The sequence below is a fragment of the Struthio camelus genome, chromosome 4, assembly GCF_040807025.1.
Source record: "Struthio camelus isolate bStrCam1 chromosome 4, bStrCam1.hap1, whole genome shotgun sequence".
Lineage (NCBI taxonomy): Eukaryota > Metazoa > Chordata > Aves > Struthioniformes > Struthionidae > Struthio > Struthio camelus.
In genome coordinates, this window is record NC_090945.1 from 15,398,461 (window position 1) to 15,425,932 (window position 27,472).

Below are 27,472 nucleotides of genomic sequence, written 5' to 3' on the forward strand. Positions count from 1 at the left end.
AAAATCCTGCACGTATGCTAAAGACACTCATCTCGTGCTTGAGGAACGACACCAACTTAGCAAGTGTTTATAACGGTTGTCCAGTAAAAAGCAGTTCCTGCTGAAGGGAGGATGCCTTATCTTAAATAATGCTGGACACAAACACGGCTTTTTGTGTCTCTCGCCTTTCCTAGCTGCTATCTGCTGTTGCTTCACAGCAGTTTTTATTTTTCTCCTAACAGAAGCTCCCCAGCGCACTGGCGTGGTTTCTTTAAAGGCAAAGGAAACGTTTAATTTACAAAGCAAATCCAAAGCAGCTTGGCGAGAAGTTTTTGCCTTACGTTCAGTTAAAAGCGCAGTGTAGCCCTCACGTGCTGTGCCGGGGCTTTGGGTTTCACTGCGTGCGAAGCACGGAGAGAGTTAAAGCCTCTTGTCCGGCTGCAGCGTCTAAGTTTACATAAAGCCCCGTGTGGGCAGCGAGTCGCGGCTGCCGGCCGAGGACTGCCGCGCCGCCCGGCATCCGTGCTGCCCTTTTGTTGTCCTCCCCGCGAGGTGATGGATCGCGGGGACCGCGCTACCCCTCCGTAACGGCTCGCCTCTCGCCTTCCCCTCCCAGGCACCGCGGCAGCCTCGTCGACCCTGCAGCCGACGGACCCGCAGCCACCGACCAGCAGGGAAATAAGGAGAGAAAAGGAACGGGGCGACGGACGCGAGCAAATCAGAAGCGCGGCGCTCCCGCTGCAATGGGTTGGCTGGAGGAAGCCAACTGGCAGCTGCACATTTCCTTGCTAATGCTGCTCTCCGTGCACACCAGAGGTAAGGACAGAAGTAGTCAGCAGTTGTGACAGGGTGTCGCGCTCACGATACCAGCTAACCGGCGCAGCTTGCTGTAGGAGAACAGACTTGAAAAACGTGCAAGCCGGGGGCGGGGGGGTGGAAGTAAAATGTTACTCTTGCGTTTTAGTAGCCTGCCTGCATTGCGGGCAGGATTTTAAGAGGTATTTGCAGATGGGTGAAGTAGAAGGTGGATTTTTTTTGTTGTTTTTTTTTTTTTTTCCTGCGACTGACATTTTCTAGGGCGCTTTTCAGTGTGCTTGGAGTGAATATGCAAATGATGCTCCCGATGCACACGGTTTGCAGAAACTGCTTGCATGTTTGGGGATGCCGTAAATAGCAGCTCCCGGCACTGTTTCCTTTTTGATAGGATAGCTTGAGACTTTTTGTGCAGCTCAAAAGAAAGACTTTTAAGCAGTTGCATTTGATTAAATCTGCCTTGAGAAATCGCGGGTAGCTTTAGTTTATGCATTTTATAACTTCGTCCATTAACCCCGCCCCTTTTAACAGGGAGGATTTTTTTAATAGTAACTATAAACTAAGAAACATAGTGCTTGTTTAGGCAGGAGACTGAACTTGGTCAGGCTTTGGTTTTAACAGGAGAACATAGGAAATATCATGCTAATTATGAATAAAAAAGCCATGTTTACCTATTGAGAAGTACAATTTTGGCATAGTTAATAGGGGGCGGGGGCACTAATTAGCAGTAAGCAGAGACTGTGATAAGGTAGACTTTTGATTGGCGACAGAATCGTAGTAGCTTTATTAATTACGGAGTATTTGAAAATAAGAACCGTGTATTAATAAGTTTGAAATATATGTTTGCAATTGAAAAATTCAGTATGCAGTAGCTGAGTCGGTATTTTTGTGCAGTTTATTAACTGCTTGCAGTAGTGTATTGCTTCATTCACGTACTGTTGTTCTTTAAAGGAACTATAAACTACTTACTAGGGCTACTTACTGTTTTTAAGAGATGCTTTTGTGTCAGGTATAGTCTCTTCCAAAAAGCTGTAAATAATTCAAGGAAATACTTTTGATCGTTTGGCTTGGACGTCTTCATCGTCAGTTAGCAAGCTCAATAGCACACCTGAAAAGAAAAATAAATGTGCCCCACCAAGGAAGGCGGTTGTTTCTCTCCCTAAATTAGTCAGGTCCGTTTACTAAACAGTTAAACTCTCGGTGACCTCACCTAAAACCCGACAGTCTGGCGGTGAGTTTTTCTGATGCTTCAGAGGATTTTCGCCTGGCTTCCTAGTGAGGCAGGGGGCAGCGGGCGCTGCTGAGCCGCCGAGGCGGCGGGGGCGCTGCCTCTGCCCGTTTGCGCCGGCAGCGGCCCGCGCGGGCGGCAGGAGGGGCGCTCGGGGCAGCGGTCCGCGCACCCCCATACCCCGTCTGGCAGGAGGAGCAGCTTGGCGAAGGTCAGATGCGAACCTGAGATCTCGGTTGATCGTTTTCTCTTGGAATCAAAAGACCTGCCGAGACGTTTTATACCTAGCTCGCGACCTGCCGTCTAGACCCGCTTGCGGATTTGAAAGCCGCGTGTGAGGCGCAGGATTGAGCGTGCTCTGCGGTGCAGCATCGCGTGAGCAGGTCTTACAGACTGAGGGTGAAATTTAAAACCTAGTTGAAAACCGTTTGCTGGTACTGTACTGGCAAAGCGAGGCTCCTGCGAAGTGCACGCCGTGGGCGAATCACGGGCACAGCTGGCTGGTGGTGGCAATCCTTGCAGGGACCCCGGGCGTGCTGTCGGCACCCTCTGCTGCCGAACCGAGCAGTGCAGCTGGGGCTGCTCGTGGAGGGCTTCTCGCAAACCAGGAGCCGACTAGAAATATTTCTGGCTACAGCTGGAGTTTTATTAGTTTCTCCATTCCCTTCTAAAATTTGGGTGGGTAAATGCACAACAGCTGTGACACTTCCTTTGCGTGACTCCTTGGAAAACAAGGGGTTCTTAGGTTATCCCAAGAGTTATTCATGTCAAAATGAATGACTCAGTATCTAACTTAGTTCAGAAATGTGGATACTGAACTTCAGGTGTGTCTAAAAGAGACATGCGAAGGGCGTGCTCTTAAAGATGCTGGGAATCTTGGTGCCACGGCTGACCTTCGAGGAAGTCGGATGTATTCTGAGATATAAGCATCCGTAAGGGCGGTAGACAGATCTACAGAGGAAACGCAGTGGGTTGCCGCAAGATGTGCACAAAATTCTTGTTGCCATAAGAGACCAAGATTTTTGCCTCTCAACAGAATTCCAAGGACCAAAATTAGTATGCAGAAATTACTCCAGCAGATAAGATCCTCAGCTATCTCATCTTATCAACAGTATAATGACAAGAGTTGGTAGGAGACTCCCAATAGCTAATTCAAAATGTAGTTGCTCGTGCATTCACAGTTCGCGTTTGAATTATTTTACCAACTTCTTGTCAGTTAAGAGTCAAATCTTTTCTTGATACTTGAGCACTTGGATAAACTTAGTGGCCTGCTGAGCACAGGATTTGTGGCCTTCTGAGGACTGTTTGTTTCTTGATTGTGAGCACAGTGAGCGAGGCTTGCGCTGGGGAGCGCTGCTGGTGCTCTCCCCTGCTCAGCATCTTCCTTCTGAATAGCTGCGTAACTTCCTCCTGCCCTCTGGGCCGTGGGTCAGAGTTCCTTTGCTCTAGGCAGTTTCCAGGCTGGGACCAGAAGATATGATTGGAACGGGAGCTTAAAATAAAATTGAGAGGTCTTTGAAGGCCTTTAGTCCATGGCCCAGGGTGAGTGCAGTGGCCTTTTTGCAGCGTCTTCTAAAGCAATATTTGTTCTAACCGAAAACTTCTCCTGATGGTTCCATGTTGTTACTAGTATCGAAGACAGTTATGTCGTTAATGTAATGGCACTTTTGCAGTGGATGTTGGGCAGGAAGGCAACACCAGGGTTGGTTTAATCGGTCCCTCGACATGCCTACTCTGTTACTGATAAGTGACTTCCCTTCAGTCTACCCCAGTGCCTCACTGTTTCCTCGAGAAAAATAATTCATAAGTGTACTCTGGATCTTTTTTGCCCCAGTTCAGGCCCAGTTCTATTAGTGCAAGCTATCGGGACTGCAGGGGCTAAGCTCTTCCCTACCTTCTGCATAGATGAAGATTCAAGCTTCTCTCTTTAGGCAGGACACCACCAGCTTGTTCAGTCTGTCCTTTGAGGTCATACCTTGCATGTCTGATTATTCTTGCGGACCTCTGCTGCACATTTTTCAGTTTCTCTGTGTCCTTCTCAAAATGCAGAAACCAGATCTGAGCATAGGCTTTAAAGCTGCACCAGGATACAAGACCCAAAGGGTTATTTGCAGATTCTTTAGGCTGAGCTTCTGTTTACACACTCCACTGCAATGTTTGCCTTTTCACAGCAGCTTGACATGGTTTTCTCGCGTTCAGCTTGTAAGCGCCTGTAATCCACGGATCCTTTTTGAAGAACGGCTCTTTGGCAAATTGTTTCTTGATTTGTGCAGTTACTTGTGTGTCTGCGTATTCTGTTATACTGGTCTCTCCTGAATAGCGCCCCAGTCCTTCCCAGTCGTTTCTCCAAGTGCTTAAGAACATTTCAAATACTAATCCCATCCTCCAACTTAAATGCAGTCTTCTCAGCCTCGTATGAGCCGAAATTTTTATAAGCCAACTCTCTCTTTCAGTATCTAAATCATTAATGAAAATATGGCATAACACTGGACCCAGGGCAGTCCCCTGCAGAAATGCATTTGATACTGCATCCTTCCATTTTGCTGATAAGTCATTGAGACCTGCTCTTTGAGTAAAGAGAGTATCCTGCTCATTGTGCACTCCCTCACCTTACAGCCCATTCATCTAAACCATGTTTCTGTTGCTTTCTCATGAGCATGTTAGGAGAGGCAGCGTTAGGACAGAAACCTTAGTAAAAGTCAAAGTGTTTGATACGTCTGTTGCTTCTCTTCTGACCGCGAGGACTATACCTTGTCCTAAAGTGAACTTAAATAGTCTTTATGTGATTTGTTCCTGACAGACCTAGACTGGCAGCTGTTTATCTATTTGTTGTCTTCTGGATGCTGGTTGGCTGAATTTAATCTTTTTCTTTTCTCCTTTCCAAACTTGAGACCAAACTGTTATCCTACCTGAGGAGGAAATGCAGAGCAATTCAGTCATACTGAACTGCAGACCTTGTCTTCTGGATTTTGGACTGAGCGCTATTTAATGTAGTGCTTACATAGGTTATAAAATTATTTAACTATACACGCACACACATGCACTATGTATATAATATATAGTTATGCGTTACTATAATTGTATTATAGTTAGGACTAAGTTATTTAAGCCATAAGTTATATGTGCTTGAATCTAGACGTCAGGACATTATTTTTGAAGGAAATTTTCAAAACAAAGTCAGAAAAGCTAATCGTCATTTGAAAAGGGAAGCATAAATAAAATGAGCCAAAAGTTAATCTAATTGGACATCTATAAAAAATGCTTACTGAGCTGGATGATGCAAACTAGAGGGTCGTACTGTAGAGGAAACAGATGACAAAAACCTCTTTTTGGAAAAATTCTTTTCCATCCAATAATTGTAGCAAAGCTCAGCTCAAAACCGGGGGGGGGGGGGGGGGGGAGAGAAGGAAAAATGTTTTTGCAAAAACAAAACCATGCAAAAACAAAACTGTAGTTTTGACCCAAATCACTTGCATATGGCGGTGCATAGCTGTATCCGTCCTGTATGTGGAATGAAGTACAGCCCTTACACGTACTGTAAAATTGGAGCCCTATGGCAGGTCGAATCTTGGTTCCCTCCTGCCCATCTCACCCATATGGGATATAGGCGGGATACTGGCTTGACAGAGGGCTTTTCCCACCTTCCCGTACAGCCGTCGGCAGTATTCCAAGCAGAGCTGCGGAGAAGCATCTTTCCAACAGGCTGGTCCTAAACTGCTACCTGGAAATCACAGAGAAATCCCTTTCTGAATGAAAGGACGTAGTATTTGTGAAAAATATGGGAGAGAAGGTATGGGAGAACTGGGCAGGAGCCAGTCGTATGGTAGCCAGGCAGTGCCATGCTTATGCCTACAGTGCTCTCTGTTGGTATCGCTCAGCCTTATGCTGTGGGGTGACACATCAGCCTTTACAGCCAACAGATCCAAAGCCACAGGGGACTTTCAGCGGACCCAACTGTTAATTGTCGTTGCAATCTGGTGAATATATAAACCTAATGTAAAAAAAATTCCTAGGTATAATTACTTGTCATACAGTTCACTGCTCAAGGGATTTAGCAGGCAGTACTGTACTTTAGTTTAATCCAAAAAATTCGTGTTCACCTGCTGGTCTAGTTGTCGTCTGGCAAATTTCCAGGCCGCCTCCTCCCAATCGAGATATTTGCTGCTCGTCAGTGTGTTTTAACAGTCGTAAGCCTAGAAGAAAATGCTTGGACTTATGAGATATGAACTGATGTTATTTGGTCTGTTGAAAGCTGAAGGATGATTCAGAAAACATACGGATAGGTGACCTTTGGGCTGCATTACTTTAGAAGTAGATACACACCGTAGTTATACAGCATGCGTTTAAAGTAATAATTTTTTGAGTGTAAAATGATCCTGGTTGCCATATGGCAAAATACACTGAAAGTATGAATGGACAGGGCTGACACAGCTGTTAAATGCATAACCATGACTGTGTGTTCGGGAGTTTTATACTGCAGCTATTATGTGGTATCCCCAGCTATTAATCTCTCGCTGTTAATCAGCAATAAAAGCAACTTGCGGTGAGCATCACAGATGCTCAAAAACTGATCTCTTCTGTATCGTACCTGCAGGGACAATAGCAGTGTTTGGATCTTTCTTCCCTTATTCCCTCCCTCCTTGTTTTTCTGCAAGACACAGCTCAGCCCAGGACGCATAAAGCACGCTGGGCACCCACTTGGTCAGCACAGGAGTTATTGCTGCTGAGCGGCTGGTCCTCAGCTCTCTGGCCTTGACAAAGATACTGCTTTGAAGGCCGGACTTGTTTGCCAGTTTGGCAAATGCTCCGCTCCCGTGATTTCTGCTTGAATCCCGTTTGTTGAAGATTCATAGCTAGAGTGCAAAGTATTTCAGTGGACTGAAATCAGAGGTCTCATTCGTTAGCCAAAGTAACTGTGAAGTGTTAATTCAACGAGTTACTTACAGCACTTGTGTGACTTTAAATTTAAATGGTCCTTTTGAGACTGGCAGGATTACTCTTTCTCTTGAGCACTTTGCTGAAGTGGAGGCTTAGCTCCTTTTTAAAAATAGTAAGACTGATTAAGACCTTGCTTATCAAGAGCAAGGATTAAAAGAAAGAAGCGCATGTCTGTTTACTGGCTTCTAGTCGTAACTCTTTATAATGTGTCTCAGTATTTTATGCTGCCCACCAACTGTGAGGAGACAAATGTTACTGATTTTGATGACATCTCCTGGTTCGTGGAGATACTCTGCTTTTGTCACAATGGTACTGATGTTGCATCAGCGAGTTTTCAGGGTATTGTTTCAAACACAGAAAGTTAATGTAAATAGGACTAAAAATGCTTGCGATATGACTGCGTGTTATTCTTTCTGTGCTGAAATCTGGCATTGCATTAGCTTAGCCATGTAAAGTGCAGTCAATTCTTAGTGTATAAACATCCCGTGAAGAGGAAATGGAATATTTGTTGCTACTCTTTTGAAAGAGATTTGGGGAAATGTTGCTTGCTGTGCTCCTTGAAATAAATTGCTGATCTCGTCTGGAATAGTTCCACTCTCCTGGTGCGTCCCGTGGCCCTGCGATGCTAGCAGAAGGCATTTAAATAGCAAAGTAAGATGGGGAGTTTTTGACTTGTCTCTATATCTAGTTTGCTGAAGTCAAGGGCCTTCTAATTTCTGTTTTAAAATAAATCAATGAGCAACACAGAGACCTGCAGCCCCTTTAATATTTATTCTGTGCATTAATAATAACCTTGTGGGTTATTTTTGCTTTGCTAAGAAGACCACATCTGTTTGAAATAAGTCGTAGTTTCATAAGCATAAGGATATTTGTATCAAGAAAGGGTTTTGAAATAACTGAGTACCAAATGACCACAATGATTAACTCCCTTGAAAGAACCAAAAAACTTATCCTGGATTTGTCAATCCGAAGGAGAGAGAGAAGAGCACCTTGAAAGAGAGTGGCACCGCCCCTTCTAAGGATGCAGTATCCAAAAGGATGAAAGGTAGGAACAGCTAGGAAATGAAGACCTCATCATACAGTAGTAGCACTTAGTGTAGCAAAAATAAATCTGCTGAGACAGGCATCTGTCAGAGAGAGATGCCAGCTGTGTTTGTGGATTTTACGCAAGAAGTTTTCCATTGGAAAACTGAGGTATTTTGTGCTTCCTTGGTTTCATTTAATTCTAATTGTTATCTTAATTCATTTAGGACTTCTGTCACCGTCTCTTTCTTACTGCGTTCAGTGTTTCTTTCATTGCTGTTCTGAGGAAGTCAACACAAGGAAATACGAAGTTTTGACGAACGAGTAGTCTGAAGGTGTCTCAGAATATATTCATTTTGCTCAAATATCCAACAGCATTCCTTAAAATGTAGGCCAGGGTTTTTTTTTTCCTTCTGGTAGTAGTCTGTGTCAAGGGTACAATATCACTACGTAGAGTACCTTATGTGATTTGAGCTTTCTGCCAGTCTTGCAAATACTAAACTTTTGGGGAGAGAAGTAGTAAAACATAATATTTCATTTGTTTATGTTGTTTATAAATGTTTGATATACCAGTGTCAGAGTCAGTATTTGTGGTCACTGTTTCTGGAATGAGTGGTTTGAATAAAAGCTAAGCAGTCTGCATGAACATTAAGCATCTCAGAAGCTCATGTGAATACCACTGCTATAACCGAACCTGTTTGAGTGAAATGTGTGGTTTCCTGTCTTCATTTGAAAAAGTGTTTTTCAGGCTTACTGACATGCATCCTGCAAATTTAATTTTCATAAATATTTCATCTCTTTCTTATGCTCAATTTAATCTATCAAAGCCACACAGTGTAGGAGACATCTGGGATTGTGCTTAAGCAGCTGGGTTTCATTTGCACAAGATTTCTAGCAAATGTCTCTTTCTTGCCAACCACAGGATGTCTTGGTGGTGTTGCAGTAGCACTGGGAAATTCAGCGTATGTGACAGAGCTTCGGAAACAAGTGCTCCTAATTTCTTTCTTTTTCTGGGTTAGTTACTGTCCAAGCTTTATGGTGGACAACTCTGCTGTGTGCCTGGTCAGTCTAAGCAATAAGGCAACTACTACTATGTTTTGGCAGAAAAAGCAGCAGTAGCGTTGATTCCATTTTTTTGACAGTTATGGCTTTCTGAATGTCCATGTAAAAAAATGGTGTGACTAAAAATTAAGCTGTAGGAAATCTTAGTAAGTGGGCCTTAATTCAGAAAGGGAGGACTTTAAACGCATTCAGTTTGCTGTTGTAAAGGCTCACTCTCTGCGGAAGTTGCCGTGCTCTTTGCTGCCCACAGCAACTTCTCTAGGAGTGAACCTTTACAACAGCCAGCTACGTTTTCCTTTAAAAGAGGGGCGGGGGGCACAAAAATCATATTTTGAAATTCTGAAATGTAATGATTAACAATCCAATGCTACATGCACATATGTTGCAATCGAGCAACATATGTATTATAATTAAATACATGGTGTAACACACCACACTCCTCTGAACAGAACATCCTGTGACGTGTGTAAGTCAGCTTCGTCTGCTTTTGGCAGTTTAGTTTTATCAGAAATAAAACGCGAGTGCAAGTATCACCGTAGTCTTTTTCCTCACTTTTGGCTTTACCTGAGTTTGTCTTGGTTCCTTCTGCCCAAAGAGATGCTGCTTCCTGTGCAATATTTGAGGCTGTTGTTTACAAGCTAAGATGTCTCAGCACCAATTATGCAGCATCTTCATACAAGAGAGAAGTATTTGATGTCGGGTTGACCAAAAGGGAGTCCTCCTGCGCCACGCCATTCGGGTGGCCTGAATGGCTGTCTCCCCGCTTCCCACTGCAGTAGAGTAGTCTCTTGGGATTTGCCCTGATTTACTCCTTCAATGCAGATTAGCAGCTGGAAGCTGAGCGAAACTGTATTTTTCTATTTTTAAAACTGAATGCATATTGATGAAATCAATATCATGTTATACTAATCTCTTTTCTGTTGTGACCAAGCAACAGGCGAAAGCTCACCTGTTAGGACACCATTATTTATTTATTTATTTTGTTCCTCTTTCTGGCTAGGCCGTCAAGCCAATTCAGTTGTTGTTAGCATTTCTTCCGTTAAAAAAAAATACAGGAGCTGGGACAAACTTTGGCTGTGGCCTTAATAACGGAAATTGTAAGAAGCGTCTTGCAGCAGATAGCGCAGTTGCAGCAGGCGTTTTAGCTGGACAGCGGGGATTAAGGTGGTGACCTGAGCCAAGGGGGGCAGCAAGGAGGTCCCCTCATGTACCCAGCGCGTGGTAGGTTTGTCAGTTTAAACAGAAGCGGCCTTTTTGTGTGTTTTTTTTTCTTATTTATTTTGATCCCGTGCATGGAAAGCTAGGGAATATTACTGCGTGAGAGTTGGATTACCCTCTGGGTTTCATAGCGGCAACGAAACTCACAGTTTTAAACTGTGGATGAATTTAGGCAATAAATGGCAAACCACCCAAAAAGATACTGCTGCCTGTGGACGTGAAGGTAGTACAGACCGAAGTTGCTGGAGAAGTGCCTTTTTATCGTGGGAAAGACGAAAAATAAAGAGCCGTCATACGAAATCAAGGCTGAGGAATAGATTTTGTGAGTGGAGCACTTGCACTGGAAATAGCGTGGCCCTCATCTGAAGCAAACGCTAGGGAGAGGCTTGTTGGCACAGGAAAACTGGGGCATGGGACTATCGCTCTCCTTGAAATACAGGTGATGGTATAACGATTCCTCTTTGGCAGTGGCCATGTTAAATTTGCATACATTTACATGTCATTTCGATTACTGTCTCCACGCTGCCATTGAGAATTATAATTAATGTTATGATAGTTGTACTGGGTCCGGTTCCCTTAGGAGTGGGTGTTTCCCACACTTTTGGGGTTGACCAGTCAATGATTACCAACACCACGGCTGTGAATGGTATTAAGACAACACTATAGGGTTTTTTTTTATTTGTTTTTTAATTCTTCTCTTAAGCTGATACAAAGTAACTGACTGACTTTTCTCTGGGGCAGAAGGAGATGCACTGAGCATGAGTTGAGGAGGATTTCAGCTGGAGTATCTCTTGTGATTGCACTTCTCTGTTTTTTTTAAATATAACTTTGTACCTTCTTCATAAATTACTCAGAAATTCTTCCTTGGTGGGGTTGGGAATGCTAGACTGTTGTTAGCTCTATGGATAGCACTTGACTTGATGTACGTGCTTTGTTTAATAGCAAAATAGTAGCACCAAGGAAGAACAAACTGAATCTCATAAACAAATAAAACAGAATGCCACAAAGTTATGGAAGCTCATAAAGTGCCTGGACAGTCATTTATGTGAAAATCTAACCTTTGTAGCTAAGTCCCTTTTTAGCTCCAAGAAGCGGCTGCCAAACGCATTTCCCTTGAAATATGTTCATACACTAAACTATCATTCCACCACCAAAAATGTGTTAAAATCAGCTTAATGAGGCATCGTTCCTTTGGTACCAGATATGTTATTTTATGTCTGTTTTAGGTAAGAGAAATAAAGGCCTAGTTGGTGTAGAAAGAAAGGAAAATAAATTCCGTCATTAAAACACGTCGTGTTTAAAAGGTGAAGAATCTCCTGATTTCCCGCAAGTGCTAAGGGACATGTTTGTAGATTCTTCTGTGTATTTAAGAGCAAGTAGGGAATGTAATCTGTAGCTTTACAACCTTAGGCACCAGAATCCAACAAGAACGAATACTCGCACCTTTATATTTTTACGTTCTAGTGTTAAGATGGCGTTGTCGCTTTTGAAAAGCACCCTCATGCTTTTGATGGGCAAATGTGAAATGGGTGGCGTTTGGAGAAGCATCGTACGCTTGCCATTGACATGTTTGCAAGCAGTTGGCAGGCAGAAAAACTGAGAACTTGTGAGAAAATTACTGTGTATGGTGTCCCCCGCTTCTCCAAACGTTACGTTTCTACTGATGAGCAAGTATGTTCCGTATTTGGCTCTGAAGAGCAAGAGGAGCGTGTTCCCTTTGGTTCTGTAGTTAGGTTTAAGTGTTAAGTTTGACACCTAAATGATTTTTCAGAGCTGACTAAAGATGAGCTAATGTTTACTGTGTTTTTGAAACTGTTGGCTAAAAAGAGGAGAGAAAAATTTTTCGTATTGCATGATAGACTTAATGACTTTTACATGTATGGTGTTTATCAGCATGTTATCACTTCTAATATGTGGACAATATGAGGAAAAAGCGCCGTCAAGCCCACCATTGCAACCGTTCAAACTCAAGAATCTCTTTTTTTTTTTCTTCTCCTTTTTTTTCCCTCCAAATTTCACTTGCCTGTTTATTGTTCCTTCTTGGCAGTAACAGAAAAGGGAGCCTTCCTGAAGGAAATAATACAGCCCAGTTTTCTGAATATGCAATTTTGTGCTCAGTCCCCTAATGACCCTTTAAAGGCATAAAACTGGAGTGGGAGTTAAAAATCTGAAGTTCATTTTGCAGCATTTTAGTGTAATGCTACCTAGATCCACATCCATTTTTTGGATCCAGATCCATAAAAGTTCTCTGGCTGAATCAAATTCAGCTGATTTCAATGAGAGTTAGGCACAAAGACACCTTTGTGAATCTGGTCTGCTCTCTGTTTCACCTTCCCTCCTGTAAAATGAAAATAATAATAAAGTCTGACTCCCTAGGGTAGTTTATGAGAGACATTAATTGGGAGCAGCTGTCTCTTCTAGTGACAAAGGCCATAGAAATATGTATAGAAATATATGTAAACAGCAACAGACTGTTGCTGCTCCATATGCTGGACCAAATGGCTTTCAAAATTTTTGTAGTCCTGTGGCAGCCCACTTAGGCTATGAGCTAGTTTCATGTTACGTGCCCATCATTTTATTTCAGTATAGGTTGTCATATCAAACAGATTTCCACTGCAGAATGGAAGAAAGAGGTATTTTCATTCATTAATTTCCCTGTCTCACAGCCAGCATCTTCACTTGCAGAGTGAAGGTGTAAGGCCATGTTTCAACCTTATCACAGTAGGAAGGAAGTGGCAGAGAAAAGATGACTATCCCAACCTCAGGAGTCCAAACTGGATCTGTTAATCTGGTTTCCTGCCTCACGGGGACCCAAGGATGTAATCAAGCTCTTACTTCACCAAAAATATTAACTCTTAAGGAAAAAAAAAGCATGACATTTAGAAAGGCTATTTATAGATCTGAAATGGTGGCAAGTCTGTGAACATTGTCAGGTAAGTTTTATGCCCAAAGTACATAACATTACAAAAGCACAAAACGGCCTGAAAATAGTGGTGCTAAAGTTGTATCTGAAAATTAGAAAATATCTATATTTATGTTGCTTATGCAACCTTCAGTTGACCTCTGTGCATATGCATTACTATGCAGTCTTTAATTACATGATAACATACTGCTTTTTCCATTGGACCCCTGCTTTGTTCAGTCCGCAGGACGGGCAGCACTCGCTTAATGAGTCCCTATTCAATATTTTGTTTTACTTGCATTGTTCAATGTGTGAGCGTCGCCTTATTTACTGCATGCTATTCAAACCCTGCTGAGGACATAATTATTAATTTCCTCGTGCTTTTTCCTGAGACAGCCATCATTACAGGATCTGCATGTTCATTAAGTTCAGTCTAGTTTTGCAGGTCTCCTGGTAGACAAAGGGTATCTGTACTCCCGTTTTGCAGAAGGAGCACTGAGGCAGAGGACAGTTCAGGTTGGAAGAAACCACTGAGGCTGTGATTTCACCGTTGGCTGAAACCAGCCTATTTTAGCCCGCAAGCAGGAGGATATCCCTTCCTGCTGTTGATCGCTCTTCCCCGTTGTCTGGTTGTTTGGTCCCGTGGTCTGTCCTGTTGTTGGTTGGACTGTCTCTTTCGGTGGACGTGCGCTCTTAAACCTTTTGTTGGCTGGCTTAAACCTTTTGTGAAACTGCACCGTCCTTCTCCACGTGCTTGGTTTGAGGTGTCTGGGGCTTGGTACTTTAGCACTTACTAGAGTTGCAGCATGGCTTTCCTGACTTCGGCGGTCCTTGTGAGTGCTTAGCACGCTTGCTGATTAGACCTTAAATAGTCAAGCAGGGACACGTAGAAAAGTGGGGCAAAGAATTAGAGATCACCTGAGAAAAGCTTGGTTTAAGTAGTTCTAGCAGTTTCACTGCTAAGTAGTGCTGGGACAAATAGGACCCAACAAAGCATTTAGTTGCATTACTCTGGAGTTATTCCTTCTCTTTTCCTTTTCTTTAATCTTTTTTCTATTGATGGTCGCCTCTCTTATCTACCTTTTAAATTTCTGGCAAAAAAGAATTCTGCAGACAATAATAAATATCCTTCGCTGAACAAACCTGCACAGGTAATATTAATTCGAGCGTTTCTTGAGTAGGTGGGTGTGCGATTGGCAATTTTGTAAGTGTGCTTTTAACATAGTATGTTTTTTAGTAACTATTAACGCTTCTGAAAGAAGCAAACTGAAAATAGAAGTCCCATCCTGTAGCACGCAGCTCCATCATGCCAAAACTTGATGCTGCGTGATGACCACGCAGAGCCACTGCACGCAACTTCTCCCTTGAGCGAACAGAGTAAGTAGCACAAATAATAGGTTGCAAATCTTGGTGTGTCTAGCACTTGGAAAGGATAAGACGTTTTGCCAGGGGCTTGCAGAACGGTTTTCTGCAGAGAGCGATGAGATGCAGCATACCAAAGTGCTGTGCTAAGCTATAGAGAAGCATGCGCATTTTGCCCCCTGCTCACCCAGCTGCTCTTTACTCTACCCTGCCTCATGGTCCCAAACCCGTTGCCCTCACCGAACGAGTTTTGTATAGTTTTCACTGCTTTGGTTTCCCAACTCACTTTTGTTCTCTGTCAGGCGCTAGCAGTTTTTCCTCCGGTGCTTGTTCTCAGCTTTTTTTTTTGGCCCAGATCAGTGTTGGGTATCTCCATCCGTTCTGACTCCTCATCAGATCTGCCTGTATTTCTGAGTATTGGGATAAACAACGGCGGATTTGTGCTGTCTGCTTGCTGCTTTGTTTCAAACCTGCTATTGCTTGGGGCTGGCAGGAATTGCAGTTGGTGGAAAAGTTGGAATATGCCTTTTGTGGGTGAAGTTTTCAGGAAATCCCACTCTTCAGATCTGTGGAGTCTGAATTAGTACAACCTGGGGTTTTTTACAGGCTTAATTACTTGGTCAAACTAGGGCAGGTTTTCAAAGGAGCAGCAAAAACTGCACGCCTAATGACAAACTCTCCCACTCATGGGTAAAGGCTTTTTTGAGAGAAGGTTAAAAGAACCGTTCATTTCAATAGGAGGGAGGAACTCGGTGTCTCCCAGGATCAGGTTATTATTTGGATGGTTTTCGTATGCCTATAAAGCCTAATGCCAGCTGGCAGAGATTTTTTTACTTTGATATCTATTGCAGAGTAGAAAAAGCTGTTTCTGATGCTGCTAACGTTCAGCTGTCGGGTGTTTTAACTCTGCTTTTCAGGGAAGGTATTTGCTTTGCTCTTCTCTGCCACTTTGGTCCCTCGGTTCTCAGGAAGGAATTTTTTACTCAAGCAAAACACGGCCTTTTCCTGTCAGCAGCTGGGGGAAGGAGGATTACGTTCTCTAAACAAAGCTCAGGCCTGTAGTCAGGTCTCTCTTTTTAGAAAGCCATAATAATCACAGGGCAGGTTTTAGGCTGAGCATTCCTGCAAGACACCTGTGTGCGCTTCCCAAAGCGTGAAGCTGTCCTCACAGCACTATGCGCTCCAGCCGTGTACCAGGGACTGACTCTGCAGAAATTTCCCTGAAACACTGTAGATAGCATACCATAAAGCAATTCAAGACATTTCTGCAGTGTTCCAAGTGCCTGCTATATGTTTCCTTAAACCCTTGGAGAACGGCTATGAAGGAACTCTTTGAAGTTGCATTTTTCCTCCCTTTTTTGAAACATGCTTTCGCCTTTACAGATTTTCCCAACCTGCATATAGCATTATTCGTTACTAAAGAAATGCTACCGCTTGGCAGCTTGATTCCAGCAGAGTTGATGGCTTTTAGCATGCTCTTAGTCCCCTTTCTTGTGCATCGCCATTGTTTGTCTATTTATTGTCTACCTTCACTTTGCACTGAAACTACTGCTGTCCTCCTTCCCCTATAAATTAACGTTTCAGTTGTGTGTGCACACACATTGGCAGTTCTTTGCCAACGCAAGTCCCTCCAGCAGTGCATAAAGAAGGAAGAAAGCAAAATTGTACTGCTCTGAGAGCCAAAGTCCCATACTAGCAGAAGCTGCCATTCGTAACAGATCCCATGTGTTGATTGCGGATAAACACCGTAAATTACGTTGTTTGTTACAACGTCATTTTGACTTATTTGGAAAATTTAGACAATTTAAAAATTAAGCAGTTCTTTTTAAATTTCAAAATAGTACCTACTGTTCAATCTTTTGGGGAAAGGAGGTTGTACAGATGGAACTGAGCATCTTCATAAGGATATCGCATTAAATAATTAAAAATCTGGAGACAAATGTGGTACGGCTTATTTTACTTGAAAAAGACTTATTCTTACTGTCATTAAAATAGTCTCAGAGGAGATTAGAAAGCATGGACAGAGAAACAGAGCACTTTTTAGTGTTGCTTTGTTCCTCTGGAATTAAGCTATTATGAAGCCAAAGAAACTTACTGCTGAATCAGGTTCAGTGAACAGTAAAAGCAAAATATTTTTTAATTCGGCCCAGGGTTTGCTACAGCTTCTAAGTCTCCAGAGTTAAGAAAGAGCAAAACATAGTAGTCTCTCATTATTTCCAAACGTTCGGTGGCTCTTAGAAACAATTCCCCCCCCAGTTCCTTGGCATGTCTTCAGCTGCAAAGCTGCAAGTGTGTGTGTGTGTTTGTGTTTTGTTTGTGTTGTGTGTTTTTTTTTTTTTTTAACTTTTCCCTCCTCCTTGGTGATAACGGTCTTCATTTTGGACTGTCACCGAGATTAATACCACGCTCAAACCATCTCTCTTCAGGTTCTGATAGAGATGCAATAGTGGAAGCTGAAGCTTTCTTAGTTAAAGCACTGTGAATGGTGGAGCTACTAGTTTGGTGGGCAGCTACGAGTCATACAAAGAGTTGACATAATACATGGTTTATGAACATTAGTTTGAAATATTTTACTTTAAAATTATTTTCCCCTCCTTTGTTTATTAGGTTAGACTAGAATTTAAAATGTTCTGAAAGAGGAAAAAATGGAAATGCTTTAAAAAGTTTTGATGGTTTCAAAATTGGGGGGGTGGATCAATTTTCGAGTGAGTCTTTGTTTCACACAATGTGCTTTTTTGGGTAAATTTATAGAAGGACAGACTATCAGCCTAGAAGGAAGTGTGAGGGGTTGTCTGATGTTCCTGGTATCCCTCTACCTGAAGGCAGGTACAGCTGTACCTAAGCCATTTCTGACAAGTGTTTGTCTAACTCATTTTTTCAAACCGCTGGCCACAGAGATTTGTTTTGGTACCTTGTTAGGCAATCTGTTCCCGTTCTTATTTAGGCTTTCAAAAAAACATGATTTTCCAAATGTCTGCGTGAGAGCTCTGTGTTAAAATGTTAAGCCTTTATTTCTTGTCTTGTGCAAGTACACGTGGGGCAACCATGTGTTTCATCTCTCTTTGCAGAAACCTTTTACTTGTTTCAGGGCTGTTATCATATGGCCCTTGTCTCTAGACTAAACAAACCCAGTCCTTTTAATCTTTCCTGATAGTACACGTTTTTAAACGTGATGGTGCTTGTTGCTCCTCTCTGGACTTTTTTCACAAGTTCTCATCTTGAATGATGGTGCCCAAAGCAGGACGCTCCGGGAGAGACCTCCTCAGCCCCGAGCAGAAGGCTTCTTTTCTCTTGTCTCACACAGAACAGTCTATATATACGTCTGTTATGAAGCCTGCTTTCTCATACAGTATTACACTCATGGCTTGAAGTCTGTGACCCACTATCTTAACGCTGCAGATCTGTGGACTGGCCGGTTGGTCTCCATGTGGCGTTCGTGCAGCAGATTATAATAGTTCATTGTTTGGATTTGTCCTTAGCAAATTTGTAGTAAAACATCTCATGTGGAGCTGTTACCAATGCACCTTTTTAGTATCGTTAATGATGTTTTTACAAATCATATAGTTTGAGGTCAGACAGGATACTGTCGTCTCTGGGGCAACATTTAAAAACACAGCAAACTTGAAAATAAAAACCGTGATTTGTAACATCACTTAGCTGTAGCCAAATTATTTTATATTGTGTATGATTATTATAAACAATACACTTTATGGTTTAAGAATACGTAGCTTCAGAAGTATGAAAGAGTGTGGTGTCCATGCGCAGCTTGTCTTGAGTACCTGTGAAGGAGGGGTGATCAAAGCAGGCAAGCACGAGTGAGGCAGAAGCAATAACACAACTAGTGTTTCTTGAGACCTGGTCCTACTCAAGGACAAGGTCATTCCAAATGAGTCACACGCCTGTTATTTTCTGCCTCCAAGTGGTGTAACTCTCTTGTGTAATGGAACAATATTTTCTCTTTTTTCTCATTTTTGTTTGTTTTTGGTTTTTGAGTGGAGGTAAAATAATCCACCATTATTGCAGCAGTCTTGTTACAGGTGATTTGGGAATGTGATCCTTTAGTCCTGGGATGTACTACTAGATATGGTTTGTCAGAGCCTCAGCTTTCACTTAAACTGTTCAAAATGTGAAAGAAAAGTGTGAGCTGTGAAGTGATGCTCCCCCAAGCTTGTGGCCAGTGGGAAATGATGCCTGACTTGGTCTACGTGTTTTATTTGGAGCTAATTCAAGTGCCAGAGATGGCAGCCTAAACTTTGAAACCCATGAAGGAGATCTTTATGTCGAGACATACACATCCTAGGTATTTGATGAGTTCGGCTTTCGTTTATCTGAAACGGGGAAGTCTTTGGTTCTCAACTGTGGGCAGAAAACGCTATAGTAGCGTAGCGAAGCTGGGCTTGCAGGGCTGTGGCTGACCCCCAGCACTGCCCGTCGCTACCGTTGGCTGCCACGTTCCCGGAGTTGAACGGGAACGTCGCATCCCCAGTCTGCTCAGATTGCTGCTCCCCGCCAGCGCAGCCACCCCCGGCATGGAGGCAGGCTGCCGTCCTGCTGGCTGGGGAGAAATGGGCTGCGTGGCTGTTTCCTATCAGCCACAATTTCACATGTCACTATTCTCACTAACCTTTTCAAGTAATGCGAAGAGTATATGATTGACATCTGAAACAACACATTTGCTCCTAGTAGCAAAAACTAGACCCAGAGTAACTTATTGTAAAGCTCTGTTTTTACCAGACAGCAATCCATATTGAATCTTATTAAAGTCATGTGTTCAATTTTTTCATAATTGCCCCCATTCAAACCATGGCAGGCAGCCAATAAAGCACTAAGTGGAAGTTTCTGTCGGTCCACCTGTCTTTCTGTAGCTAACGAAGTGTGCCGTTTTTTGTCTTGTAGACGTTACACAATTCATTGTCAGAGGAACTTGTTATATTTAGACTTAAAATAAATTAGTTTTAGACAAGGCCAAAGCCATTCAACTATACTTCTTCATATAGTAAGTCATGTATTTATTATACAGAGTGACACATTAATACTTTGTTTGGGTGGAGTGCTTATTCTTAAACGAGAACAGGCAATTCTGGTTCTTGGCCGTATTCATCTGTTAAATATCCTAATTAAAAAGGACAACATCCTGAGCAACATGGGTTTCAGTAAGGGCACCCACCAATCAAGACTGCAGTCTCTGCTGCTTTGGCTCATCAATTATTTGGAAGCTCTTCCCCTGCAGGGGTTGCTCTGTTTTTGGACCCTTGTCCTCTGCCAAAGCCCAATTTACAGCTGCGATTCCTTTTACCATGCTTCAAACCATAGAAATAAGTCAGCGATTGCCTCTTATAAGCCTAGTTTGAGAAGTGGGACATTAATCTTATGGACTTTTAGGAAATAAAAGTCTTTTTTTCCTCCTCCTTCCTTCCTTTTTTTTTTTTTTTTTTTTAAGTGGACCACTCCTGATTTCTATAAATAACAGATATGCAGTTTCTCAAACCTGTAATTAATTCGTAATTGGAAGCGGCCTCAGGATCAGAAACTGAACTCAAGAAGAAGCAACACTGACAAAGCGAAGAAAAAAATCTCCTGCCTTCTATCAGAGCAATTCATCTTGAAAATTTTCTTTGCCTGCAAGGAGATTGGCAAAGACAGATGTTGCTTCATCCTGGAAAATGGCTCCAAAAGAGATCTGCCTTAATCTGTAAAAAGAGATGCTTCAGTGATTTTATTATAAACAGTAAGTTTAGCGCAAGTGTTTTGGATTTTCTTTTATTTCTGCTGTAAAATTCAAATCTGCTGAGGAATATTCCCAGAAGAGAACGAGCAAAAGGGCAACTTTGCTTGCTAGCCATTTGCACTCACATGCTTCTGGATGATCTGAGACAGTTCTTCCCTCTAGATGAGCGATCTGATAATAAGATCGATAGCTTATTTTTGGTGCTGTCCAAACTGTCAGCACCTGATTTCCTTGTCCAGCTGGTTTGCGAGGAGTAAAGTGTCAAGTTTGGCTAAGCTTGAGGGGGAATAAAACTTGGTATCCCTTGGATCAACTTTAAGCTTCCCTTCTTGCTGTTACAAAGAGTCTCTCACTTTTATAACTTGGCTGCTCTCTTGGAAAGCTTTCTCTGATACCTTTTCTGTGTTCATCTTGCACAGAAAGAAGCAGACAGACTCTCTGTTAGGATCAGCTTCCTCCAGCAGGGTCTTGTTGCTGTTTTAGACCTTTGTTTTGAGACTCTTCAGTAGAAGTGATTTTTGAATTACTCCAATTCAAATACAAGAATGCAGCTCGCCTTTCTTTTTTATATCGCTATCTTTTTGGTGTTGCTGTCGAGCAAATTAAAAAGGCGAGGGGGGAGAGGAAAGGAAGAGCTTGCCAGCGGTTAAATTCCTATTAGGGCTGGGCACGTGGCTTGTATCAGGCAATTGGGGATATGACTTGTCCTTTGGCTAGTGTATTTTTTGATTTTAGATGTTTTTGCATGCTGGATTAACTCCCGTGACCTGGTTTTACAGAGTGAACGTAAAGGTGATTCAGACGATATTAGACGTAGTCAGGATTAGCTCCTTTGTTGTTTTGGCTTGGAAGTATAACCAAGGTGATCGTTTACTATGGGGTAGATGGGACACAACACTGCGGGGTAAGTTTACACGCAGTTCAGTCTAGCTGCTTGTTTGAGCAATTCAGAAACTTGTGTGTTGGTTAAATCTGCAATATTCACATTTATGTAGCTTGCAGAAGAAAATGAGATGTAATCGCCCATCTCTGTCTGTGCATAGGTGTTCATATTCACTTGGAAGATCTAGGTTTAGATACGTGCATGCTAAGTCATTTGGAGAGTCAGAGGAAGACCTCCCAGCATCCTGGTAATCTGTTCAATGATTTGAAGACTGAGCTGAACACATTTTTAAACACTAAGATCTCTTCAGTCTATTCAGGGATTGGAAAATGGTCTTATTATCAAAGCAATGTAAAGGGGCCTTAGTATTGTATCTGATTTTAACCGAACAAGGATTATTTGTCTAAAGTTTTTCACACGGCCTTACGTACTGCTTGCTTTCACCACAATAATGCTCGCTAAGATCCCCATGTTGTTTTAGCCCTTCCGAAGGAAATGCCAGAGCTTTGAGTTTCATTTTCAGCACCTCGCCTAATATATCTCACTATTTCTATACACTTAACGTGTCTGTTCACAAACATACCTCTCAGCGTCTTTTCAGGGTACGAGAACTGGTGATAGACTTTGGATTTGAAGGCTGCACTTCTGTCAGAGCATACGAGATGGAGATGAGGACTGAAGCCTCATTTTAAAAGACACACACAAGAGCTGAAAGCTCAAATAACGAGGCCCAACAGTCTCTCACCCAAAATTATGTAACGCGTTTGTTTAAACCTTTTGAAATCACAAAATGTGATCTTTTTTGTTGTACAGAGTCCCAACAAAGGGCAGCATTCTCTCCTCAAGTACAAATATCCCAGTGTACTGTGAGAAGCCACAGGCAGGGTTTTGCCTGAATTAATTTCAAGTCTACATGCTCCTCTTTTCCTTCTGTTTATGCATAAATAAACTTCTGGGGGCAGGAGGGTGGTTAGGGAAAAGGAAGTCTAATAGCCGTTTCACCTCTGATCTGTAGAGCATGGAGGTAAATCCCACGGCCAAACACTTGCAAGTAACCTCTAAAGCACCATCCCTTAGCACAGAGCCTTTCTTCTCTGCTCCTTCGCTACTGTTCTTGACAGCCTGGGTATAAGAGACAACGTAAAATTGAAGTACAGGCATAACTCTTTTACAAAGGCAGAAATACTTCCAGTGCGAGTAGGTGCCATTTGTAATGCTATTATAATGAGTATTGTAGCCATAAACCTCCATTTTAAGGTTATAACTTTCATTTAAAATTACATACACGAAGGTTAATGTCTGAGCTGATGAGTGAAGAGATGCTCTTTGTGGAAGGTGCTTGGCAACATTTAACTCTCATTCTGCAAGGATTTGCTTCGGTCTTCTCATATTATTCCATGGGGAATAACTGTCTTACATTCTTATCCTGGCAGGATACAGTAATGTGAAATGCAGATCTCATCAGAGAATAAGGACTTTGGCATAATTTGGTCTCATTTGCGGGGGTAAACGTTTATGAAAAATAGTACATTAGCCCATTCAAGGTAAACCTATAAATTCCCTTGGGCTTGCTTGAAGCACCAGTCGCTACAGCCAGTAGCAATTAGTTAAGATTTGCTCCATAAACTTTGCATGTTCGCTATCTAAATATTTTTCTGTATTAACAGGAAAATCTCCCATAGAAAGTATCAGAAGATTGACATTTCAAACACTAAACGTTAAAAAAGCAGCAAATACTGGAGTTGTAGTACATTTTAATCCTAAAAAGGTATTTGATACTCTCAAAATTTTAATGAAAAGTAATTTATATTGACTTAAATAGTGACCCTGCCAGGTGGGCTGAAAACTAGGCAGGAAAAAAAGGAGTAAAGAGTAATAGTTAACAGTAGTGCGCTGTGTTGAAGCGCGCAGAAATTTCGTCCTTGGAGACTAAACCACCTTTTACCCTTAAAAGTCCAAATTGGGGATGAGGCACGCTGCCAGAGCTGGAAAGCTTTTCTTACGCCGTGTAGACTAGTAGGGACTTCATGCCTCAGGACTGCCATTTAACCGATGCTAAATTCAGCTAAGATTTGAGGCTAAAGATTATGTCTGTAGGTGTTTTACTAGCAAATGCACACGTTCTTACTCTTCAGCCAGTCTCCGTGCAGGGCCACACAGCGTTTAAAAGCTTTAATAAGCAAATCCAAGAGAAGCAAAGTCAACCTTCACGTAGCAGGAGGTTTTGAAAAGAGTTGAGTGCTAGAACGTGGGGTTTGCCACAGAAGTAAGGCTGTAAGAGAATGCTTTCCTCCCTCTTAAAACACCGCTTTCCCCTGATTCCATGGGAAATATTTTGCGTGTCCTCTGTGATACTTCTTATCCAGCAGGGTTGACCCCAGCTGTGACTGAAATCCTTGTTTTACCCTCGGAATTTAACCATTGATGTGGAACTGTAGCCTCATTATGTATTTTAAAAAGAGAGTGGTTTGCATTTAGCCTTGTGAAAGTCACGATTACTTCTAAATGAATTGCTGGTATCTTGGTGAGATCAAACTTGTGAGATGAACTTGCTAATCAGGGATATTTGGAAGTAGTACCCGGCCTGCTGTGACAAAGTCTTGAATATTGAAAGGAGAGTGGAGTGATGACGTTTTAACTAGGACCCAACACGTCACACCATTTTCAGGTCTAAGTGGGACTTTTTTAGATTTCTATTACAACTCTGTGTGTATTTAAGCACCTCTCTCATTATTACGGTGACAAGCGTCTATAGGGAATTCCTATGAATTTTCTGTATGCTAATTCCCCAGCATTTGTACTTTTGAGAAAAACCCACTTTTATTTATTTTATTTTATTTTTTTCAGCCTAATATTTGACCTTAACATCCTACTAAAATTCATAGGTAAAACAGGAAATTCTTCATTAACTTTTGCATCATTGTCGCTGGTTTGCTTCCTAGAAGTCTGGACAATGATATGGTTGCTGGAGCTGAGTAAAAATGTTAAAAGTATGCAGAAGAGCAGAAAAATGTTGGTTTTCAGGGACCTGAGATATTCACGTAATTGAGCTACATTTAACTAGTAGTTCCAACTAAGTAAAAGCAGGATTTTTGAAAGTTTGTCAAAATAGTTGGATATGTAATCAGTGAAACATAAAGATTTCTTATTTCAAAATAACAATTTCCATATAAACATTGACCTAGCTTTAAGTAAGAACAGTAAAAACACAATGATTTCCAGAAGTAGCAAATAATCTGGAAAAGAAGTTAAATACTTGGGGATAAACAAAATGTGTTCAAAAGGACATTTGCAATTTTGTTGACAAATTATCAGAGGAAATTTCCAAAGCTTATTTAAGCTTATTTCCACTTCTTATTTTTTGTTTAGTCACCATATTTGAAAATTCCCAATGTGTTTTCTTCTGGCTTGGGCACCCATGTTTTATTCCCCCGCCCCCAAAAAAAAAAAAAAAAAAGGGAAAAGTTTTACAGTGGTGGGTGGGTTCAACGGTATAACACGTAGCTTATGTGTGAAACGAGATTGTGAACGCTTTTACTGCTTGCATTGCAAAATGCCTCAATGTTTCTGCATGAAATCTTTTTCCATCTTCCGTGTCTCTGGCGTTTCCTCCTCTTCATCGTTGGTGACGCTAAGTTCTTCAGGGAAAATACACTTGCTCTACCACATTTAAAAAATTATTTTTAATTTAAACAAAGCATCTTCCACACTAGAAATACAAATCACTTGGTGGCTTTCCTCAAATAGAACCGTGCAAGCGTCTCCTCCTCTTAGTGCCCCGCAGGAGCGGCGGATACTTGCCTTATAAACAAACAAGGCCCCGTGGAAGCTTGCCTGCCCGCCTGCAAAAAATAACGTACACTAAAACCGGGTAAATAGTTTACATCTCCGTAGGCCTCTGGGTTGTGTCAGGGAGCTGCTCGTTGAACGGAGCAAACGCGCCGCGGCCTGAACCGGGGGGGAAGACAGCTGTGTCTAGGGAAACGGAGACTTTGCACTGCCAACGAGCTCTCGTGAGAGCAAACGTCTGCAGGCGCCCGGCTGCTGGCGAAGTGAGTTTCTGACCAAAAAGCATCATCGCGGGTGGCTTTGGCAACAGGTGTCCCAACAGTGTTTGGAAGGTTTTGAGAATTTCAGGAATTGGGTCCTTTTTTGGTTTATAAAACGCAAGCAGGAAAGGGCTCGTTTGCTTCTAAGTCATATTCTTGAAGTGAGCTAAAAAGCATGAAAAGGGACTAGTGCGTCCATGCCATGAGGGCAGAATATATCTTCTGTCCTTCCCTGCCTGAATCTTAGGTGTCTATCCAGCGTCCATAGCCAGTGAAGAAAGAAAGATGTTTTAGAAATGTTTAGATGTTTTAGCAAGATAGGTCCAAAAAAGGATTGTTTATATCTAAAACAAGGTATGTGGGAGGAACGGTCCCGTAGAGTTATCACAGTCTTTGCTGGCGAGTGAGAAGCTGACTAGCTTTTTGACAGCTCAAATTAAATGAGAGGAGTCGTCCCCTAAATCTGCATTTTGCTTTGTTTAGAGCTTGAGCCAGTTGTAAATCTGATCTGTAGGGATTATTTTGCTTAGATTTCCTTTTTTTTTTTTTTTTTTTTTTTAAAACAGTAATCCCTACAGTTTAGTAAATCGCACCACATGTGATTTGAGGTGGAAAGATGAGTCAACAGCCTAGAAAATGAGGAGGGGGGGGGCGCACCTGCTCCTCTCAGACTGCTGAGGGATTTGGAAAGGGGTGTTCCTTTTGGTTGTGGTTGGAAAGAAGAGCTCCCTAGCTGGGGTCATTCCTGGATGGAAGTAGAGCCCTTTGTCCTTCCCCTAATTGCTGGGTTTGAGAAGATCTGACAAGGGCTAATTGCTCGAGGGCATTGTCCTCCATTTCTTTTCCTTGAATGAACCCCTGGCAACCTTTTATTTAGATGAAGCTGTGTTTGCCTCTTCAAAATCCCTGGGCCGCCTTTATTCAAGAAAGGTTGTCCCCCACCTGCCATGCAAGTCCCTTGATGTAATTTCGGTGAGTTTGGTGACCCTCCGTTCAGGCCAGTGGGAAGGCGTATTGAGGTGCCCTTCTCCCGGGAAAGCTGGCGAGGCTGGAAAGGTAACACCAGCATGTCCATCTGTATTTGCTGGAGGAGGAGTGTATCAATGGGCAGCTTACCAGTGCCAAGAAAAATCAGGAGGGACATGTTCTCTGCGGGCAGATGATGTTTAGGATGCAAATTTTCTAGTGCATCTGTTTTGCAAAGAATTCTTCTTGGTTCTCACCTCGATATATGATGTGTGACTCATGGTACAATGGTTATAAAGGATTTTTTTCAGAAGGAATGGCTTTTTCTTTCTTGTTCACGTAGTTTGGAGTGTAAAAGGTCTCTCAAAGAAGCATGCAAAAAAAAAATTAGGGAAAGAATCTGTTTTACTGGACTCTCTCTGGATTGTGTAAGAAATACAACATACAAAGGGAGTAATTTGATTATGCGGTTTCTTATAAGCATGTCTGAACAGCATGGGTTTTTTTAGTTTTAATTTGGCAGTATTTTGGTTTGAGCTATTCTGATAGAATGATCTATATAAAGTACATCTGGTCCTTGCTAGAAGTGCACTGAGCCCTGTTTTGCCACCATCATTAAGGGCAGAAACTCAATTTGCCTTTGGCAGGAAAAAAAAAAAACTCCCGTGAATACTAAGAGGGAGCAGTTTTGTAGGGGGAAATATTATTGCTGAATTTGAAAACCTTTTTTATTAGTGAAGGGAATTAGAAATACGATGCTTGAATACTGTTGTTCCTAATAATCCCTTTCTGAATGGGTGTGAGATTTTCAAGTAAAGGATTTTGATTTCTTCCCATGCCTCCCTGGTATTTAATGTGCAGCAGAACAATGGATGTGAAAGCCAAAAGGGACTCTATAAATCTTTTACAGTGCATGCTGGACTTGGTTTCACCTTCATTTTTAACAGCATGGCTCAGTTCATCTTCAGCGGGAGCAAAGCTCTAGGTGAGAAAGAGGGGAACTAGTTCAGTATATAAATTTTTTAATTGACTTTTTCCGACTGTCAGAGAGAAGGCATCAGGATCGCTGCTCATAAGAGATCTTGCATTGAAGTGCTAGTGTCGTCGGAGGTAATGGCAAAGCTAACGTTGCTTTCAGGAGAGTCAGAATTCCATTGTCTAGCTTCAGGGTATTTACTAGAGTGAAGATTTAAGATCATGTCGTGTCCTAGGAGTTTACACACAGTTTACAGAAATCACTGGTTCTCTCCTGAAACGTAGCCAGCTCTGGAATTTAATCAGCTCAATTTAATAGCTCACATGAGCAGGACTGTTGGGGGTA

The 27,472-nt window shown here is 42.2% G+C and overlaps 1 protein-coding gene across 3 annotated transcripts in view; it reads left to right on the top strand.

Moving 5' to 3' along the window:
* BMPR1B (bone morphogenetic protein receptor type 1B) overlaps positions 1 to 27,472 on the top strand; it is a 257,589-nt gene that overhangs the window by 178,747 nt on the left and 51,370 nt on the right. For 2 of the 3 annotated variants that reach the window (XM_068941585.1, XM_068941584.1), the window contains one exon: positions 596 to 795. The exons of the other annotated variant lie outside the window; for it this stretch is intronic. In XM_068941585.1, coding sequence (XP_068797686.1) covers positions 723 to 795 — 73 coding nt within the window. In that variant the 5' untranslated portion in view covers positions 596 to 722. The remainder of the gene's footprint in view (positions 1 to 595; positions 796 to 27,472) is intronic. 3 annotated transcript variants of the gene reach the window in all.